The sequence below is a fragment of the Dermacentor variabilis genome, chromosome 6, assembly GCF_050947875.1.
Source record: "Dermacentor variabilis isolate Ectoservices chromosome 6, ASM5094787v1, whole genome shotgun sequence".
NCBI lineage: Eukaryota > Metazoa > Arthropoda > Arachnida > Ixodida > Ixodidae > Dermacentor > Dermacentor variabilis.
Window position 1 is genome coordinate 27,687,529 of NC_134573.1, and position 22,114 is coordinate 27,709,642.

Here is a 22,114-nt window from a genome sequence, read left to right on the forward strand (position 1 = left end):
CCTCTAGTGAGGCGCCGGACACGTGCTCTTGCGAGCGAGAAGTTACCAGGGAAGATCCCGCCTTGGAGGGCAAGACCCCTGTGCCCACCAGCCCGGAGGTCGATGGGGCTCCCTGAGGGATTTGGCTGCGCCGGCTGTTGCCAGCGCTGGAAAGGGCCGGGGAGGTTGGGGCAGCCTCGGCTGCGCCCACCTTCGGGGTCGATGGCCCCGTTTGCTGAGTAGGCGGAGCAGCGCTAGCTGCAACCGCCGCGGGGGCAGATGGCGTAACTGCCGACTCACTGCCTGTGGGTCGGACAGCCACCGGAGGCCGCTGTGACGCTGCCCCCTGACGCGCCACTTCGGCAAAGCTTTTCTTTGGCAGGTACACTACCCGCCTGCGTGCCTCTTTGAAGGATATATTCTCTTTTACTTTGATCGTTACTATTTCTTTTTCCTTCTTCCATGAGGGGCACGACCGCGAGTACGCGGCGTGATCCCCGTCACAGTTTACACAGTGGAAAGCGTTCTCACAAGCTTCAGAGGTGTGTTCTTGGGCACTACATTTAGCACAAGTCTGGCGGCCTCGGCAGCTCTGCGAGCTGTGACCGAAGCGCTGGCATTTGAAACAACGGAGTGGGTTTGGCACGTACGGCCTAACACGGAGCTTGATGTACCCGGCCTCGATTGACTCGGGCAAGATACTTGATCCAAAAGTAATTATTAGGTGCTTCGTCTGGATCTCTTTACCATCCCGCCTCATCTTAATTCTTCTGACGTTGATCACATTTTGTTCGCTGAAGCCCTCCAGGAGCTCCGCCTCAGTCAGGTCAATCAAATCATCATCTGACACAACACCACGGGTGGTGTTCATTGTACGGTGTGAGGTTACTGTTATGGGGGTCTCCCCAAATGACACTAGTTTCTGTATATTCTCATATTGTTTCAGATCGCGGAGCTCCAAGAGGAGGTCACCGCTTCCCATTCTCGACACCTTGTAACCTGGACCAAAAACATCAGTCAAGGACTTTGAGACAAGGAATGGGGAAATGTTTCGAACTGCTTTGTTTGGGTTTTCAGAGTGGATAACGTGGAAGCGCGGGAAATTCTGGATTTGGTGTCCAAAAAACTTGAAGACATCTTCGGTGCGCCCTCGTTTCTGAGGGCGATCAACAAGGAAGGGGAAAGAAGTTTCCATGAAAATATGTGTACATTCGGCAACAGCGCCGACCGCCCACCATGGAGCCCAACGAGGGGACGCGGCAGAGCTTGCATACAAGTCTGCACGACGCCAGTCGTACGCCGTCACTATAACCGAATATGGTTTACCCAAGGTTGGATAGCCACACAGGGTTAACCCTTGCCGCCAAGGAGAAAGGAAGTAAATAGAAGAGAGAAGAAGACAGGAAAGATGTAAAGTGAGAGATAAAGACGAAGGTTTGAGAAGAGAGAGACAGGAAAAGGCGACTACCGGTTTCCCCCGGGTGGGTCAGTCCGGGGGTGCCGTCTACGTGAAGCAGAGGCCAAAGAGGTGTGTTGCCGCCGCCGAGGGGCCGTAAAGGTCCAAACACCCGGCATTGGCTCAACCCCCAGGATCCCCTTTTCCCCGGACACGGCTAAGCCACGCATGGCTACGCGCGGGAGGGTCCATCCCCCATGTGCTCGGGTACGTGGTGTCGCAACACACCAAACGCCTGCTGACGCAGACGCCCCTGCGGGGGGCAGACAATACAAGCAGATGATGCAATCACGAAAGCCATTCAATGGCAGACCTAAAACGCACAGGATAATCATGAATAATGACGCTGACTAAAAGATTACTCCATCGATGGCTGTTTGCAAAAAGAAGGAATGAAGATAAGCAATTGTCCGAGTGTGTGGTGGATAAACTGCTTTATGGTGATTTATACGGCTTTACAGACGGTATGCTGGTTTGATAAGGGCTTTGTCAGGAGGGAGGGTATGGTAGAGCTTATGATAACATTACAGCATGAATGTTTTGTGGTGTCTATCTGATTTGGGAAGATTATCCTTTCATTTTAACTGAGTGACACTTGTATGAGATGAGGAGTCAGAAAAGATGAATCTGGCTGCACAATTTTGCAGCAACTCCAGGGTCTTGCTAAGGTTGTGTTTATGAAGGTCTATGATCGCGCACGCATATTCTAACGTAGGTCTTGTAAGAGATTGATAGGCTAATAACTTAACAGATAGTGAGGAAAGCGTGATATTGCATCATAGATAGGCAAGGGTGTGGTTAGCTTTGTTTGTGATGTCAGTGACGTGTGATGACCATGTGAGGTCGCAGGTGATGTCAAGTCCTAAATATCTGAGGGAATCTACTGAAGAAATGACCTTGCCATTAAGCATGTACATATGAATTTTACATTCCTGTCGTCTATGAAAAAAGATTATGGAAGTTTTCTGAACATTAAGCACCGTGATCCATGTTTGACACCAAATGTCAACCAGGGTGTCTACCAAGCTGACATTTCCAAATTCCTCAAGTTTTCCAGGTTTTCCCTGAGTGCGTTTGCAAAATTCCCCGAGTGACGCAGAACTATGTTTTTGGCGAGCTGAAACCATGTTGCTCAATGCTGTCACTCTCTTAAGCATGTGCAAAATTTTTTTAAGAGAGACGACTCAATCCAGTTTGAATACTACGGAGTAGGGTTTATTTTATTCAAAAAGAGAATAGATGGGAGGGGTTAGTAAAATGCACAGCAAACAAAATGTTTTCAAAAAAAATTACAAATCGAGTCGGACATTCTCAAATACGAATAAAAAGGAGATGTGTGCAGAAACAAACGTTTTCGAATATGAGCTATTTCTATCAACTGATAGCAAGCTCAGTGGTATAAGGCCTGAACTTTCTCACAATTGAACTTCTCTCTCAACAGCTCGTAAGTCAACCTCAACTGTCCTGACATGCTCTCAGCTCGTGCGTGACGCCTCAGTGTTGTGCTTCACTGCTTTAAAGAGTTTATTTTGGTTTGGAGGAGGGACACCTGCATCTCGGTGTCAGCCAACACTTTGTTTTTATAGCTGGAGTTCCTCCAAAAAGTGGTGGCACGCTTCCTTTCCCGTTGATTCCTCAATGCGTAGGTTCTTTGTGTTCTTGTCCTCCTTCCACCGTGCCTTCGCCCCACGGATCAATTGAAGCATCTTCTTGGTCAGTTGTACAGTCAATGCCCGATTTTTTTAACTCCCTAGGGGCCGCGAAAACGTCCGAAAAATCGGCCAGCTGAAAAAAAATGAATGCATGTCTTTTACTGTCCTTAAGGGCTCAACCGCCACAGGCCCATTCGAAAAGCTCTGAAGGCCTACCGATACACGCATTAGACATATCGGTGCTCGTACTGTGACAGGAGGTGCCGGGTGCACGCGTGCATAATTAAGGAATACATACTGTTTTCCGTGGCAATTGCCCCTTCTTACGCTTGTTATGCTTCACCGCAGTACTTTTGCGTATGCTTCACCAAGTAACATTTCTGTACAAAGGCGAAGCTGACTTTCGGGAACCGGCATTATGCAAGGCCTAGGGTCCGCGAAAACGTCCTAAAAATCGGCTAGTTAAAAAATATGAATGCATGTCTTTTACTGTCCTTAAGGGCTCAAACGGCCACAGGCACATTCGAAAAAAGCTCTGAAGGCCTGTCGGTACACGCATTAGGCATATCGGTGCTCGCACTGTGACAGGAGGTACCGGGTGCACGCGTGTATAATGAAGGAATACGTACCATGTTCCGTCGCGATTGCCCCTTCCTACGCTTGTTATGCTTCACCGCAATACTGCGCATGTTTCCCCAAGTAACATTTCTGTACAGAGGCGAAGCTGACTTTCGGGAACCGGCATTATCCAAGGCACCGTGCTCTCCGAGCTTTGAAGCCAATCGCAAGGACCACAAGGCGGAGTCGGCGCCATTGCTGACAGCGGCGAATTCTTTCAACGAAAAACACGGCACCCAAAGGCAAGAAGCTTGAAAGTGAACGTCGAAGTGTCTAGGCCTAGCGTTGCCGCATTGGTGGCTATGGCTGCCAGCGGATCTGCCAGTGGATTACCTCGCCGGTTCGAGGCGGCGAGGTAATCAAAACAGCAGTGGTGGTGGCTTTGATTAATGTCGTTTCATACCTGCGGTCGCGGCAGAATGTCCGGAAAATTGGACGGCGATGGGTTTTTCCGTCTGAAATTTCAGACGTTCTGATGTGTTGACTCTATGGAGTACGTGGTAGTGCCGTGAAGCTGTCTGAATTATCGGGCATCCGGAAAGTCGGCCGTTCACTGTACAGTGGCAACTCCTCCAGCCGAAGACAGGGCGTCAAAGACAATTTTTTACGATTCCTGTCTGTTTCGAGCCAGCATTACCGCAACTTTCGTTCCCTTTCAATAAATTTACAGCTAATTTTCCCTGATAGAAGCACAAATTCCCTGAGTTTCCCCGAGTTTTTCCAGACTACTCAAAAACCCTGGGAATTCCCGGTTTTCCCGGTTGGTAGACACACTGGCCAACGTTTGCTAAGTCACACTGAAGCATTAGTTTATTGGTGGGATTAGTGATAAAACAGTAAATGACACAATCATCTGCAAATAGACGAATGTTCGAAGAGATGCATGCGGGGAGATGATTGATGTAAACTTTAAAAAGTAGCAGGTCGAGTACTGTTGCCTGTGGGACACCGGAGGCGACAGTAGACAAGGTGGAGTTGACTTCATTGGTGGAAACAAACTGTTGGCGAGTGGTGAGGAACTCTCTTATCTATTCAAGCACTAAGGGGTGTAAGTTTACATGTGATAATTTTAGGAAGAGTCGATGACGAGGTACTTTATCAAATACTTTTTCATAACCAAAAAATATGGCAACTACTGGAATGTTATTATCTAAACTAGGACTTCGTTGATAAAGAAAGCTAAATGAGTTTTGCTAGGAAAGACCTTGCTGGAATCCGTGTTGGTTAGGAGTAAAGAAATCGACAAATGTTGAAAATTTGACAATGTGGGAGTGAATAACATCTCCATTATTTTTGAACACATACTGGTGAGGGTAATGGGACAGTAAGTGCTTGTTGAGCCACTTCTTGGAATAGGTACAATTAAACCGTGATATAACAAACTTCAATATAACGAAATTGTAGATATAACAAAGTATATAACTTTTCATAACCTCTTATCCATAGAACACCATGTATTTAGAACTTCAATATAACATAGTGTGCTTGAACGCGATTTCAATATAATGAAATTTCACTTCCACTGCAAAGGAATGCTGAGACAATAAATGGAAACTTCTGTGGACGCAGATAGTTAAACGACTGAATTACAAGTGGCTGCTTGCAGAGTGACCGCCAAAGTGGAGTCGCATCATGTTCCGTATAAAGTCCAAGTACGATAAGATCCTATCATGCCCCGCGCACTTTGTGCTTTAGGTGCAAGTGAAAGTGTGCGAGGCTGAGACAAGAAAGATGGTGGCTTCACAAGTGCTGCCTTCCCGTGCATGCAAAGGGAAAGAGTTAGAGAGCAGTGAGCTTGCTGTAACGTGATTAAGCGCACGTGAGGGGTGGGGAGGGAGTTGGCGCATCTCGACCATGGCTGTGCATGGATGTAAACACGGCTGATCGCATAGGTAGTGGTGCATCTTGCTTTAGAGGTAATCTGCCACGTGTGCAAAGAGTGGGCGTGCCGAGACAGCGTGGCATCACGTAAGTTTCTTTCCACATGTTAAGTATTGACAGACAAGGCCTTGTCCGTCGTACATGTTGTTCTTTCGTCCTTGTCTTCGTAGCGCTCTCTTTTTTCATTAAGTATGCTCAACCAACTCGCCCACATCAAGCTTCTAAGTATTGAAGGTTGCGTAATCTAGAGTTTCGGTGACCCATTGGAGCAAAGAGGCAAACGAAGCATTTGCTCCCCACTGCCGGCACTCTTCATGATAGTGTTGTCTCAGTGCGGGTGCCGCGATCAGCTACAGGGGCAGAGTGCACATGAAAGCGCGGCTGGTTCCACTTAATTCGTACCACCAATGCGAAGATATTGCTGCGGGGATGTTGGGAATATAGAAAGACTGTATTTACAATATATATACAAGCAGAGCCAATGTGGTTAAGATGGCTGTCCAGCAACAACACGCAGCAGCCAGCATCTCGTGTCTTGTTCCTTTCTCTTCTTTGATCCTTCCATAACAGGACCCCCAGGTGCTGAAGTGTTGTCTCGGCGCATGCTAGGCGAAGAACTGCGAGCGAAGTATGGCTTCAGCCGTGAAACATGCACGATGTCAACAGGCGTCGGACTCGAGGGCGGATCAAACTGTAACAGCGAGATCTCATAATTGATGTCATTAACTTGACGTAGGACTTCGTAATGCCCTGTGTAGCGAGAGAGAAGCTTCTGGGAGTGGCTGACCAGACGACATGGTGACCAAAGGAGCACCCAAGCACCTGGGGCGGACTTAACGTCGCGACGGCACTAGTCGTAATGCTCTTTTTGTATATGCTGTGAGGCTAATAAATGAGAATGGGCAACTTGACGTGCCATGTGAGCGTGATCGATGGCTTCACAAGTGTACTCAGTTGCAACATGTGGCACAGGAGGTAGGATGGTTTCAAACGGCAATGTGGTGTCACGACCATACATAAGATAACAGGGTGAATATCCTGCAGTGCCATGTCGGGACGAGTTATGCGTAAATGTCACGTAGGCCAGCATGGCGTCCCAGTCACGATGATCATTGGAGGCATACATCGACAGCATCTCCATGAGTGCTCAGTTGAGACATTCCGTAAGACCGTTCGTTTGTGGGTGGTAGGCGGTGGACAGCTTGTGCTCAGTGGCAGGGGAGGTTTCTTCCAGCACTGACACAATTCGCAAGTTGCGACATAATGACGCAGGGAGCAGTAGAGACCCAGCCAGAAGAACCGGTGTCGTACGCGGCCGTATGTACGCAAAACTCCAGGGTGTACCGCCATCGGTGCTTTGTGAAGTTGTTCGAGAACGATGAAGGACAAGGAGCAACTCAGGGCCATCAGGGTTGATATTGCGGTGGTAGAGGATGCCGTCGTGCAGCATGAACATTGAGCACGTGCCGTCGGTGCTGCCAGATTGCACTCTAGTGATGATGGGCTTTAAGGATTCATAGCGTTGTTCAGCGCACATGTCGGTCATGTCAGTAAAAGCCATCACGCAGGTCACCTCCACCACATCTCCACCAATATGTTACGGGGATGATGGGAGTATAGACAGACCGTATTTACAATACATATATACAAGCAGAATTAATGTAGTTAAGTTGGCTGTCCAGCAACAATGCGCAGCATCCAGCGCCTCGCGATCGTCTTGTTCTTTTCCCTTCTTTTATCCTTCCGTAACAATATAGTCAACATGGCATGAAACCGTATCATTCGTCGCCGACTCCCAAATTCATTAAAATGAATTGTTTTCTTATTCAAGTTTGCTTTCTTCGATAGCTCGTTAATTCGGAAAATTCTGTGGCCACTTTTGGTGTAAGAAAAACCGATTGGCGACTGTACTTATTTGCATAAAAGGTCGAATTTCAATACAACTAAATTTCAATATAACGAAGCAAATTGCCGATTTTACCTACTTCGTTATATCGAGGTTTAGCTGCATAACTTTGCCAATTTTCCAATCTACAGAAACACAGCCTGATTCAAGAGACTGTTGGAAAATTTGTGCTAAAATGATGCTGACAATGTGCCTAGTACTTTTAATACTTTAATAAAAGTTATTTTTAATGAGTCAATGATTTTAGAGATACCATAGGGTTTGAATTTGATACGGGCATGCATGGATGATTCAAGAAGGGGTATGCTGGAAGGCTATAGGAAGGTTCACTGGTGAATACAGATCGAAATGTGGTGTTAAGAGTCTTGGCAACTTTATGTTTTGGGGTGGCGATACCAGCTTGATCTAACAGATGTCGAAGAATCATGACGATTGATGGTCCTCCAAAATTGCTTTGGGCTGCCGAGTATTAGTGAAGGTGATGGCTGAAATCATGGCTTCGCGGCACTGAAATATTTCTATCTCGACTATTAATGAGCTGATATTTGAAAAATTTTTGCGGCAGAACGCTCCCTTGAGGGCACGTAAGAACTTCCAGCATATACAACTTCCTGTCCAAAGCTACGTCGTACAAATATCTCGGAATCCAGCTCACACCAAATCTTTCATGGTCTTGTCAAGTTTCAAACATCTGCAGTAAAGCATCGAAAACATTGAGTTTCATACACCGAAACCTGCAAAACTCGCATAGCTCCGTTCGAAAACTCATATATGTAACACACAGTTGTCCACAGTTGGATTTCACCTCATCTATTTGGTCTCCCCATCAAAAATACCTCACTGAAATGCTTGAGTCCATTCAGAACACAGCTGCCCGGCTCATTTCTATCAATTATAGTCCCTTCGCCAGTGTCTCCCAGCTAAACAACCTTAATGATATACAGATACTCAAAAATCGTCGTTCTATTTCACTTCTGCGTTTATTTCATAAATATGCTTACACCCGCACTTCATTTTTGCCTTTGCAATCGTCTCCTTAATCTTCACGGTGCTTACATATTCATCTCTGCTTTAACCACATATATGGAAAAACTCAATCATTCAATTGATCTGCATTACCTAAAGCAATTAAGCTCTGGAATGATCTTCCTGACAACTTAATCTCTTTTTCTCACCCTGGAGAGCTCAAAAAACACCTCTGCCAGCATTTATCGCTTTAGTATTGCGCTAATTGCAGTTTTCTGCTGTACTACTTCTTCAGTCGCTTTAAATGTTTTATTCACTTTTACTTGGTTATCCGATCTTGCCATTCTTGCACTTGCTTTGTTTTTTAATCTCCATCTTAATATGGTATTTTTACGCCCTTTTTTAATCAACTTTGTGTTTCTTTTGTGTATTTGCCTTGTACCGCGTCTCTTGTACCATTACTCTGATTTATTATTTTGTACTGTATTTCTATTGATATGCCCCCTCGCCCAGTACTCTTCGGGGCCTGTGAGGAATAAACAAATAAATAAATAAATAAATAAATAAATAAATAAACAAATTTGCTATGTGGCCTGGTGAGGGGACCTTTAAGGACCTGCTCCGCCGTGAGTCTATCCTATTGTGTCTATGACGATGCGGTGCCAAATTGTGAATGGTTCTTTATTACTTTCCCTTGTATAGTTCATACTTTTCCATTTTTAGACAAGCTTTGTGAGCCAAAGCTTGTTGCTCGGTCGCATTCTATGTATCTCTTTGTTGTTTTGATTCTCCATTCCTGTAATAGCCCGATGAGGGCTGACAGTATCAATAAATGAATGAATGAATGAGTACAACGAGTGGCTGGCTGCGCAGAAGACTGTGAACTTACGCCAACCGGACGTGTCAAAAGAGCCTCCCTGATGGGTACGTGGGGTTGGGTGCATTTGGCATGGGCTGCTGTTCCACAAGATGTCATGGTGCGGTCGTTTGCCACATGTGGAATTTCACTGGACAACGATGCGCTGGGGGACTGTAGCAGCGATGACGATGGCAGCACTAGTGAGGGCGATGGCACAAGTGAAGACGAGTAGTCCAGTGATCATGCCAGCTACTAATAAATCTTCGTTATGAAATGCGCCCTCAGGTATGCTCTTTTTTTTTTCCCTGTCACACGCGATATGGGCATGGTGAAAGTGTTGTCATGAAGATTGAATCGGCCATTCTGTTGTTACAGGTTTTCCCGAGCAATGCACCCATTTCGGTGCACACTTCAAGCAAGAAAACAGCCACCACCAGCAGCAAGGTACATCACATCCAAGGACCAACGTGGCAGCTTGCTACTTTCGGACTGGAGCACGCGCACGGAACAGCACCGATAACAACAGTGACATCCCAGCCCAGCGGCTATATACGAGCAGTCGACACCCAGCAATCCCGTGGGCATGACAAAAGTTCTGTCATGAAGACTGAACCAGCCATTCTGTTGTTACAGGTTAGTAAATTTGAGCAGTGCTTCAGAAGTGACAATCGATTTATTATCCTTCTGTCATGCCTCGAACTGTGTGCTTCTTGTGCCCTGGAATGAGTTTCCATGTTGCTGATGCTGTCTGGTGATGTTGAGCTTAATCCTGGTCCCAAAACAGTTGAAGAAATATATGCGGAAATTTTGGAAAGGCAAGAACTAATGAGTGAGGATATAAAACAAGTAAGAACAAAACAGGCTACCTTTTGTAACCAGTTAGAAGTCATAAACAAGAAGATATCGGAGATGGAATTGACCATGAAGGCTGTGAAGAAAAATGAAGCAATAATATAGCGCCTTCAAACAAATTAACAACATGTAGGTAGCACTCTACAGTACAGCCAAGAAAGAAAGGTTGATTTAGAAGATTGAAGTCATAGAAATAACTTAATTGTCTTCGGAATAACAGAAAGCACTAGTGAAACGAATGATGAATTAAAAACAAGAGTTCTGCAAGGTGTATTTGAGGAGAAACTTGGAGTAAAAGTCAGCACAGTTGAAAGAATTCACAGAATTGGGAGACAACAGACGAATAAATGTCGACCAATTATTGTAATATGTTTTTACTACAACGAAAAGGCAAAAATATTCCATAACTGCAAAAAGCTAAAGGGCAGCAGTACCTCAGTTGCAGATGATTTTTCCAAGGCAACGCTACAAAAGCGTAAAAACCTTTTGGAAAGTGCGAAAGCTGAAAAGGACAGTGAAATGAAGGGTCGCCTCATGCGTGACAAGATTTTGATCGGCAACGACACGTTTATCTGGGACGAAGAAAAATGTGCTGAAAGAAGGTGGGTAAGGGAGGGTCAAGCTTGCGTACAACAAAGTGACAAAGAGAAAGCAAACCCAGGGATTTCAACTTGATTATTATCAATGTTCGTAGCCTGGCAAACAAGACCGTCGAATTTGGACACCTTCTTTTACAGTACAAGCGAGATGTCGTTGTTGTCACAGAGACTTGGCTACGCACCGAAATAAAAGACCCCCCAGGTTATATCCTGATCCGCAAGGACCGCGGAAGGCGTTGTGGAGGCGTAGCAGTTGTTTGTAAAGAAGGCATTGAGCTGATCATTTTGAATGACTACCCTAATACTGAAAGTATTTGGTGCAGAACAGTGTTTCTAGGCATTCCTTTTATTATTGCAGCTGTCTATCGACCTCTGGATGCCCCTCTTTCATTTTTACAATGCCTTCAAGATTATCTGTGCAACAATGTTTCTCTTAACAACCGTGTCATTATTGCAGGAGATTTCAATTTACCGGGAATAGATTGGGCTGATCTTGCAATGGGCACAACAGATGTTGCACATTGTGAAGCTTTGTTAAACTTCACTTTCAGTTACGACCTCACGCAAATAGTTCCTGAAAGTACTAGAGTTACACAGACCTCGGAATCCTTACTTGATCTTGTGCTCATTTCAAGCAATGTACCAGATTGTAGTGTTTTCGTCAAAGACTGAATTTCTGATCATAAACTAGTTTTGCTTTGTGTAAAGGAAGCCCTCCCGACAAAGAATTCAAAGAGACCAACTATCTGTATAAGAGATTATAGTAACACCGGCGATGTTAGCATCTTAGACTGTCCTGAAATGTCACTGTACTTGTTCGATAGAGCGACTGACATCAACATCTTGTGGAATAGATTTAGGAATATGGTGAACTACTGCCTGGAAAAGTTCGTGCCAAAACGAATCAAGGCAGTTAAAAAGCGCAATCTTTCGATTAATCTCAATATAATACAGCTTAAACGAAGAATAAGACGCAGAAGTAGGAATAAAGAGAAGAACAAAATGGAGATTTCGCAGCTTTTCCAAAGTCTTAAGCACATTCTCGTGACGGCAAAGGAACACCCCCCCCCCCCCCCTTTCTACCCGATTTCATGAGAGATTCACCACGTTTTTGGTGTCACCTTGTCCCATCGCACGAACAAATAAAATATGTCTGTATTGATGGCAATATAAATAACGACTGTGCACAAATTGCTGAAAAATATAATGAATATTTTCATTCTGTGTTCGCTCCACCAGAGCCATCTTCCATTAACCTCGACGAGAATCGCACCGAGGGTTTGTTGGTTATGCCAGACATTGTTTTCATTGAGGAGGGAATATTTGCACTGCTCCTTAACATAAACACAAAAAAAAATCAGCCGGTCCTGATGATATCCCAAATGAATATTTAAAACGATATGCGGAATGGATATTTAAGTATCTCTGTACCATTTTTAAGGAGTCCCTAGAGCAGCACAAAATGTCATTTGACTGGCTGACAGCTAGAGTTGTCCCAATCTAAAAATCCGGCAACAGACACAGCATCAAAAATGATAGGCCCATCTCACTTACCTCCACATGTTGCAAGATTATGGAGCATGTAATATCAAAAAGCTTTTCAATTACTTCGAAAATGCTAATATCCTTCTTCCTAACCAACATGGTTTTAGGCAAAATATTGTCAACGGTTACCCAACTCACCAAACCATACGTGATTTTTCAAGCGTACTTAACGAGAAAGGTCAGTTAGATGCTGTTTGCCTCGATTTCTCAAAAGCATTCGACCGCGTTTTGCACCCAGAAGTTCTTTATAAACTGCTTAGTCTTGATGTTAACATTATCAAATGGATTCAATCATGTTTAGTAAGAACACTATTTGTGGAAGTGAGTGGCACGAAATCCACAAATTATTCTGAAAAATAAGCTCTTGAAAAATGCACACAAATTGAAGGGAACAGGCATATCGTTGCAAAACGATTATTGTGCAGACACGCTGCGTAAGCGTCGTCTGCTTTGGAGCAGTGCAAAAGAAGAAAAACACATTGGCAGAAAAGTTAGGCTTATTCATGATAAGATTCGCGTTGATGACGACTTGTTCTTTTGGGATGACGTACAGCACATGCGGAAACTCATTCCAAAGAAAAAAGGGAGCACAGGATTGCGACCAAACCGCACCAACTAGCAGTCACAGTCGAAGCAGTTTCAGCTGCTTTCACTAAATGCCCAAATTATAGTCAACAAAATAGAGAAACTGCAAGATATCTTACTAGTATACGATCCTCATGTGTGTTATGTCTGACATTTGGTTGCATGACGGAGTACATGATGATGAAATCGTTTCGCCAAACCACCAGCTGTTTAGAAAAGATAGGTCCTCCTGAGACAGTGGCGTCACAGCTATTGCAAAGAATAGTGTTGTTGTAAGGGAATTAGATCAGATAGATAATCATGAAAGTTTGTTTTTGAGTGTCTCTGTTTGGGGTGTGCTATTCATATTATGTTCTGTGTATTGGACACCAAATGCTGATGATCACTTTATGCAACCATTATAGGATGACCTTTTGAAATATAGAGGGGAAAGCTTAATAATTACTGGTGATTTTAATCTCCCACAAATAGAATGGCAAAATTGGAATTATGGACAGTCTTTCCTCTGACTTACTCATTGATATCATGCTAACTTTCAGTCTTCAGCAGGTTGTCAGTATGTACTCGGAGAGGGAATATTCTTGACCTCTTATTCCTCAGCGAAGTTTTTGGTGAAGGAACCGTCGAAATTGAAAGTGGCATTTCCGACCATAAACTGATTTCTTGTTCATCATCGATGGCCATAAATAATGTCAGACTACCCCGAAAAAACATGCAGATTAGGGATTATGCTAAAGAAGATGATGAATCGATTATTGATTACTTGGACCTGCACCTAAACATTGTCCAGGATGATGTCGAGCTTTCATGACAAAGGTTCAAGGAGACTGCTACTTATTGTATTGAAAGATTTATTCCATTGAAGGCGGTCAAGAAACCTCCATCAATCCCTTGGATCAACAGAGATATCATCCAGACTAGGTGGAAGCTGAAAATAATGAAACAAAAACATAAAACAAAACAAGGAGTTCGCACGTCACACAATTAAAAAATGAATTACTGGGAAAAGTTGAAGCTGCCGAGAAAGATTCTTCAGTCACAGTCTTGCTGATTTCATTTCAAATGCTCCACAAAAGTTCTGGCACTATTTAAGTCAGTCAAAAGAGGCCGAATATAAAATAAACATTAATGGTAAAATTATTGAAGACGCCCACATAATTGCTGAGCATTTTAATGATCACTTCGGTAGTGTATTCTCTGACCTAGAAGATTTCGAACGGTCCAATACAAACAGGTCTGTCTTACGAGATATAACGATTTACCGAGAAGGTGTCTTGGAAATGCTCCTTAATATCAACGTTAGGAAATCTGCACGCCCTGACAAGCTTCCGAATGTGTTTTTACGAAGGTATGCGGAACAGATACGTGTATTCTCAACAGATTTTTTTCAAGTTATCGTTACATTTAGCAGAGATACCATGAGATTGGCGTAAGGCAAGAGTTGTCCCAATTCATAAAAAGACGATCACCTCATAGTGTCAAATGATCGTCCTGTTTCTATTACAAGCACATGCAGCAAATGATTGGAGCACATTGTCACAGGCTTTGTTTGTCAGTATTTGACAAATCACAATGTCCTATCCCCACTACAGCATGGGTTCAGAAAGGGATTATCGACTTCAACTCAGCTTGTCAGTCGTTCATGAAATCTCTGAAGTACTTGACTCGTCCGGACAAGTTGACATGCTCTTTTTAGATTTTAGCAAAGCGTTCGATAAAGTACCCCATGGAAAATTAATCTACAAGCTCGAGTGCATTGGACACAGGCAGCAGTTCGTAGAAATTAATAAATGTTCCTCAAGTGTCCGTCAGGTAACTTCGGGCGTACCGCAAGGCAGCGTATTAGGACTGCTTTTATTTTTGATCTATATTAATGATATAATAGATGAAATCCCTGATGATGTGCATGTTAATTTATTTGCGGATGACTGTGTCATATTTAAAAAAATTGCTTCCCGAAACGATTACGCATGCTTGCAGAAGTCGGTTATGGCAATTTCCAATTGGTGTAAACGTTGGGGCATGGAATTAATGTACGTAAAACAGTCTTGCTGCGAGCAACAAGAAAAAAGGAACCTAGTACATTTTCTTATGTTCTAAACTACACAAAAATACCCTATGTTGAACAATAGAAGTACTTAGGCGTCACATTCACTAACAGATTCTCCTGGTCAGACCATATTTCCCTTACATGTTCATCAGCTTTGCGTAAATTATGGTTCTTGAAAAGGAAACTTAGAAAGGCACCAGTAAACACAAGAATTTTAGCATATAACACATTCGTGCGATTGAAACTTGAATACGCAGCGCTTGTATGGGATCCTCATACCAAAAAGGACATCATGAATTTGGAATGTGTACAAAGGAAGGCCGTTAGATTTATCTTTGGAAAATATAAAAGAGAGGATTCCCCGTCCTTATTAATGCTTAGGAATAAAATCACTTCACTAGAAAAAAGGCGTAAAGTTAGTCGTCTCCCAGATTTTACATAATATCATAAATGGAAAAATCAGGCCTCAAATGCCTCAATATCTAATGCCTCTTAATGCATGAAAAACAAGACATAGACACAACTTTCCCTTATGCCATTATTTGCTAAAAGGAAATCTCACATGAATAGTTTTTATCCGCGTACTATAAACGAATGGAATTCTCTCCCTGTTGACGTACTTCAATCGGGGAACTTCACAAATGTGTTGGAAAACTATTTTTCACATAAAATAACACAACCATAAACAGTATTTTTTCACTATTTTTCTCGTTTTCTTATGTGAAATTTACTGTATTTAGCTATGTTTAGTGCCAGACTGTTGTTTGGCACAGCGTTTTTATCCACATATAAATTCAAATGTGCGATTCTTTTTGTTGTAGTTACTGTGCTAAGGGAAGCATTGTGATTTTTGTAACGTGGCTATGGGCTGCATCATTTTCATGCACTGTTTATATATACATTTTTTTATTATCTTTGTTGCATTGTTATTACCTTGTCAACTGTATTGCCCCTCCTGCATGGGCCAGTATGTTGGCCTGCAGTATGAATAAATAGATAAATCTGGAGTGTTGCCTGTAACGTCAGGAGTCCTGGCCCTGTCCTTTTCCTCAGTTATATAAATGACATTGCAGACCATATTAACTCCGTTATCAAAGTTCGACTTTTTGCGGACGACTGCTTAATGTATACCATAGTATACAGCCGCAATGACCAAATCGCCTTAAATTCCGCATTAAAAAGTATTAGTGACTGGTGCAATAAGTGGAAAATTAAAATAAAATACAGCAAGACTATGTATATAGGGGTAACCAACAAGGTAAAAAATGTACACTTCTTTGATTATGAGATAGATGGTAAGGTCATAAGCCGTTAAAATCACATTAAGTACCTTGGAATTACCATATCGAGTGACCTTAACTGGAAAGCACACATAAACAACATATGCTCATCAGCTGGAAAAAAGCTCTGGTACTTGAGGCAAAAGTTAAAACTTGCTCCTAAACAAACTAATCTAGCTGCATATTTAACGCTTGTTCGTCCCACATGCGAGCATCGTGTGGGATCCGTTTAAAAAAAACCTGGTAGATAGAACTGAAAAACTTCAAAGAAAAGCGGCAAGGTTCATCTTGTCAAAATATTGTTCAACCGACTCCGTAACTGAAATGTTCAAGAACCTCAACCTACCTCCACTTTCAAAATGCGGAATGATAGCTAGACTAAAATTTCTTTATCTGATTCGCCATAACTGGTTTAACCTTAATTCACAGCAGTACATAAAACAGCGTCTGTCTCGAATAGTACGAAGCAGCAACCTAGAGCAAATTAAACCCATTTCAGCATGAATAGATGCACATAAGTACTCCTTTTTCCCCAGAACAATAGAGTAATGGAACGCGCTGCCACATGAATTACTAACAGTAGACAGTCTAAATAAGTTTGAAACTACACTAACAAATTTTTTTACCTCAGCTAGATGCACATAGCTACTACATTAAAATGGTAATTTGTCTAACTTATGTTCCTGGTTATAACACACATGATTAATTCAGCGGCTGTGGTACATTTAATGCCATGCTATTATAATTTGTCTTTTGCTTCTTCTTGCTTTGCATTGTGCCTTTTCCTGTGTATATGCCTTATTCAGTCTGTTCTAGACTGCGGCAGCACTGCTATCTTGTTTCATTTGTCTTGCAACCGCCCTGTAACAGCCTTCGGCCAACAGTATTGATAAATAAAAATCAAATTTAAAAAGGGGGGGGGGGGAGGTCGACTTACATTCAAGTCGACTTACAATCGTGTAAATACGGTAAGTGGGGAGAAATTGTCTGGTTGTGAAGTTAGCACAAGGTCAAGAATGTTAGACAACTGTGCTGCGCACCTTGTTGGCGAGCTGATTAGTTGCGACAGGCCAAACATAATGCACGTGTTTACAAAGTCACTTTCTTCATTTTGCTTTGACACTGTGTAAGCTAGGTCAGAGCAGGTAAGGGATGGAAAGTTAAAACCATCAAATATAGTGATAGTGGCCTTGGGATATAGAGAAGATACCTTGAGTAATACATCACGAAACAATCATGCAAATGAGTGGTCACTGTATAGCGGACAGTAGCAAGCCCCGATTATAATGGGTAGACGCATGGTCTTGTAGATGACGAAAAGGATTCCTAAGGGGGGGGGGACAGTCATATGGGTGCACTACAGGGAGCTGTGAGTGCCTATGAGAACACCACCGTCTTGTTTTCTCCAACGGTCATGTCGAAATAAATCAAACTCAGCAGAAACAGAATGAAGCTCTCAGTCACCAACAGATGAATTACCTAGGCAGGTTTCAGTAGGTATTACGAGGCTGGATGAGGATGAGTCAATGAGAGACTGCCTAGAGCATCACTTTTGTGTAAAGCACCTCTGATGTTAGTAAAAAGAAATGACAGATCAGTTCGCTGGTTACGTTCGAGAGCAGAGTGCACTTGTTATGATCCGAGTTTGACAACTTTTTGGCTGGTACGGTGGAATGTGTATGCATCGTTCCCAATGATTAGTTTGTTATAGCATAGTCTGAATGAAATATTTCAGCTTTTCCCAAAGTTGACCAAGTGTTTACCAGCAAAGCACTCTCTCATGCAAAGAAAAGTCAGCAGAAGTGCACAAAATAATATTTCAGGCAAAACAATACAATAAAATATTGTATACAAGCAAAATAATTCTCCTTGTGTGGCCTTTTTGGTGAAATGAGGGTGCACAGATTGGTTGCTCTCTTTCACCAAGGAGCGACACCACACACAATTCTTGCACCACTTTGAGAGCCAAATTAAAAATTAAATTCCTCGTTGAAGGAATATAAGCATGCTCGTTTCCATCACTATGGCATACAGCCTTCTCATTATCACCACAACCCAAAGACATGTTCTGAGCAGTAGACAGTTCCTTCAAGTTGTAAGACTGTCCATGTTTTATGAAATCTTTATTGTGAAAACTTAAACGATAGCTTGCTTGTTTTCCTTTAGACATATAAATGAGAGTTGAACACGGAAACAAAGTGGGTGTCCCCCACTTGCAAGACCAAAATTTTTTCGGATTCACTTATTCTGAGTGCATGCCAGCATGGAAACCACCTTTCCTATACTCTTGACCCAGTTAGAGATGTTTCGTTGTTCCAATGTGCCATTTATGTTTAACATGCCAATAAACTAGCTCTATTTTGACTTTGTCTTGTTCTTTTTTGCATGTCTTCTAAATGTCAACCTCCGATATATACCTATTTTTATGTTTGGTTGCTTTGTTTACGTTTCGCACGTCGCTGTTGGTGGATTGATACATTCTGTAGATTGTTATGTAGAACCAAAGTTCTACCCTGTGGGTACAAATAAATTAAACAAATGAAAAATACAACACTTACCAATAAGTCAGCGGTGCAAGGGAGAAGGCGTTGGCCACCAGAAGACGGACATCGGTGCCATCATTGTCAGCCCGTTCAAACTCACGGATGCAGCCGAGCAGGTCATCCTTGGTGAGGAAGGGTCCATCAATGCGCTGCGCCTGCAGCGAGTCCAGCAGGCGTCGCAGCCACAAGTCCTGGTGATTCTCGTCCAAGTATGTCAAGGCCTCCAGCAAGAACTTGCTAGCCTCACTGCGTGAGATGATGTGGCACATATTGCAGCCATTAGCACTACAGCTTAGTCCAGAGTCCGACAGAAACCCAAGTGGAAAGCCATTTGCTTCCTTGTAAACAAGTAAGGACTTTGATACGACTTTAAAAACAATATGAAGCATGCGTGGTTGCAGTTTTGTGCATGTGTGAATGTACATGCCCCTAAAGTTCACCTTGTAGGTTTCTGCAAATAAATCAGCTGAAAGTTGGCATTTGCCCAGTCCTTGTTATTTTTTGTGCCATTAACCTTAGTTGTTATCTAATAAGCATGCAGTATTACATAAAGTATAATGTCACTCTCTGATTCGGCCCCTGGATTAGTAAGAATTCTGGAGTTTTACGTGCCAAAACACCAATCTGATTATGAGGCATGCCACAGTGGGGGACTCCATAAAAATTCTGAGCAGTTGGCGTTCTTCACCCTGCACCCAATCATGGCAATCATGGCAATGCATGGCACCCAATTACTTCCTGCATTCCACCCCCATCAGGATGGCGCCACCGCGGTCGACATTAAACTCCTGATCTCATTTTCAACAGCACAATGCCACAGCCACTGAGTGTACCCCAATGAGTAGCTTCTGGATTGAATTAATTTATGTGCAGTCATGGCTGCAGAAATTGATGTTCGTTATCTTGTGGTTCTTCATTACACATCCTTCGCATGCTAAATGATGGCACATTCAGAGAATTCAGAGTGCTTATGGTTGTGCCTTTTAGGTGGCAATTGCAGCCACTGCAAACAACTGAACTGATGCAAGTAGGGCAGCATGCTATCTTGAGCACCAGAATTTTGTACAAAAAACCTTCCAGAATAGCTTTGGTAACAATATAAGAAACTGAACTTGCATACCAAAAAAAATCTAAGAAATGTGCGCTACACTAATTTAATCACATAGCAGGCAGTTAAAACCAGCTTCACCTATCTGATCTTCAAATTAGAAAATTATATTGACATAGAAATTCACTTTTAATTAGAATGCATGATCACGGTTGTCTCCACTTGCATATTGAATCAGACAGGGTACAAATGAAGTTAATATGTCCACACACATTTTGTAAGCATGGTACACATTGCTGCCTAAGCAAAGAGAAAGCCATTCTAAGCCCAGCCCCAACTTAAATTCCAGCAAAGGTTGCCAAGATCGCACAGATGCTGCCGACTACTAAAAGAAAAAAAGCTCATAAACAAAGTTGTTGTCCCATGGCACATAAACAGACCTTTCTCCCTGCGCATGTTTATTTTGTCCGCACTACTCACAAATTCTTTTAAGGAAATAAAGAAATGATATGAAATGAAAACGGATGAAATTCTCTAGCTCTTAAGTTTATAGTGCAAAAAATTTTGGGACAAGACTTGAAACACGAAACGACAAGCACAAGCACTATGGTAGTGCTTGTGCCTGTCATTTCATGTTTCAAGTGTCATCCTAAAAACTGTATGCGAAAGATCTAAGAGCTGTTGATTACAAACTAGTCCAACCCAATGCCTTGCAATGGAATTCTTTGCTACACATAATCTAGCCTGTTTGATCATCATTTTTTGTATTTATACTTGTTTGAATTGGTTGGAGCAGCAGAAGGTTCACAGTAGTTGCTGTAAATAAATAAAGCAAAGATATCGGCCTTCCTTGTGACTCCCTACATCCTGTAACATCTCTGTGTGTCAAAAGGCAACATCAGCTTGCATACAATGCCTGTATTGCCAAAGGACACGTCCAGTAGAGAATGATTCAATTGCTGGCTGCACAGACAACCACACGGTATGTACTACACCAGAGGTAAGAGAGAAATATGCAGGCATTAATTATACTAATAAAATAAAACAGCTGTGATTCATAGAAAACACAGGAAGTGAAAAGAAATTTGAGCAGCAGCAAGAACAAACCATGATGTTTAACAGTGCGAACTTGGACAAAGGACGGCAAAAGAGACAGGCGTAGGCAAGCACTGATTTCCAACTAAATTTTTGTTAAAGAAAAAAAAAAGAATATATATGTATATATATATATATATATATATATATATATATATATATATATATATATATATATATATATATATATATATATATATATATATATAAAAGGCGTCAGGCAGGGAGATACGAACTCTCCTATGCTATTCACAGCGTGTTTACAGGAGGTATTCGGAGACCTGATTTGGGAAGAATTGGGGATAAAAGTTAATGGAGAATACCTTAGTAACTTATGATTCGCTGATGATATTGCCTTGCTTAGTAACTCAGGGGACCAAAGGCAATGCATGCTCACTAACCTGGACAGGCAAAGCAGAAGAGTGGGTCTAAAAATTAATCTGCAGAAAACTAAAGTAATGTTTAACAGTCTCGGAAGAGAACAGCAATTTACAATAGGTAGCGAGGCACTGGAAGTGGTAAGGGAATACATATACTTAGGGCAGGTAGTGACGGCAGATCCGGATCATGAGACGGAAATAATCAGAAGAATAAGAATGGGCTGGGGTGCGTTTGGCAGGCATTCTCAGATCATGAACAGCAGGTTGCCATTATCCCTCAAGAGAAAAGTGTATAATAGCTGTGTCTTACCAGTACTCACCTACGGGGCAGAAAGCTGGAAGCTTACAAAAAGGGTTCTACTTAAATTGAGGACGACGCAACAAGCTATGAAAAGAAGAATGATGGGTGTAACGTTAAAGGGACACTAAAGGTTACTATTAAGTCAACGTGGACTGTTGAAATACCATCACAGAAACCTCGAAACGCTTGTTTCGTGCCAAGGAGAGACTTATTTTAAGAAAAAATGCGTTCTGAAGCGTCCGCGTACCTCTAGCGCAGTTCAAATCGCCCGCCCTCCGATCGAGGAGTACTGACATCATGGTCTCATAGTGACGTTGCGCCATCGGTGAGTAGAACGGCGTCCGCAGACGGCGCTACGGCTTTTCTGCGCAAAACGCGCGGCCAGAAACAGAGCCAAGACAGAGCCGACAGCAGAGCGAGAGCGGGAGTATGGTGGCTAGCGGAAGGAGAAACGAATTACGTCCCACATTACGTCCCACGGCACACGGAGAGTCTGTTTTCGTTAAACTATAGGCTGCG

General features: G+C 42.8%; 1 protein-coding gene across 5 annotated transcripts in view; it reads right to left on the minus strand.

The window, feature by feature from the left end:
- PolE2 (DNA polymerase epsilon subunit 2) overlaps window positions 1–22,114 on the minus strand; it is a 116,739-nt gene that overhangs the window by 88,899 nt on the left and 5,726 nt on the right. For all 5 annotated transcript variants that reach the window (XM_075694908.1, XM_075694910.1, XM_075694907.1 and 2 more), the window contains one exon: window positions 18,787–19,017. In XM_075694908.1, the coding sequence (XP_075551023.1) occupies window positions 18,787–19,017 (231 nt within the window). The remainder of the gene's footprint in view (window positions 1–18,786; window positions 19,018–22,114) is intronic.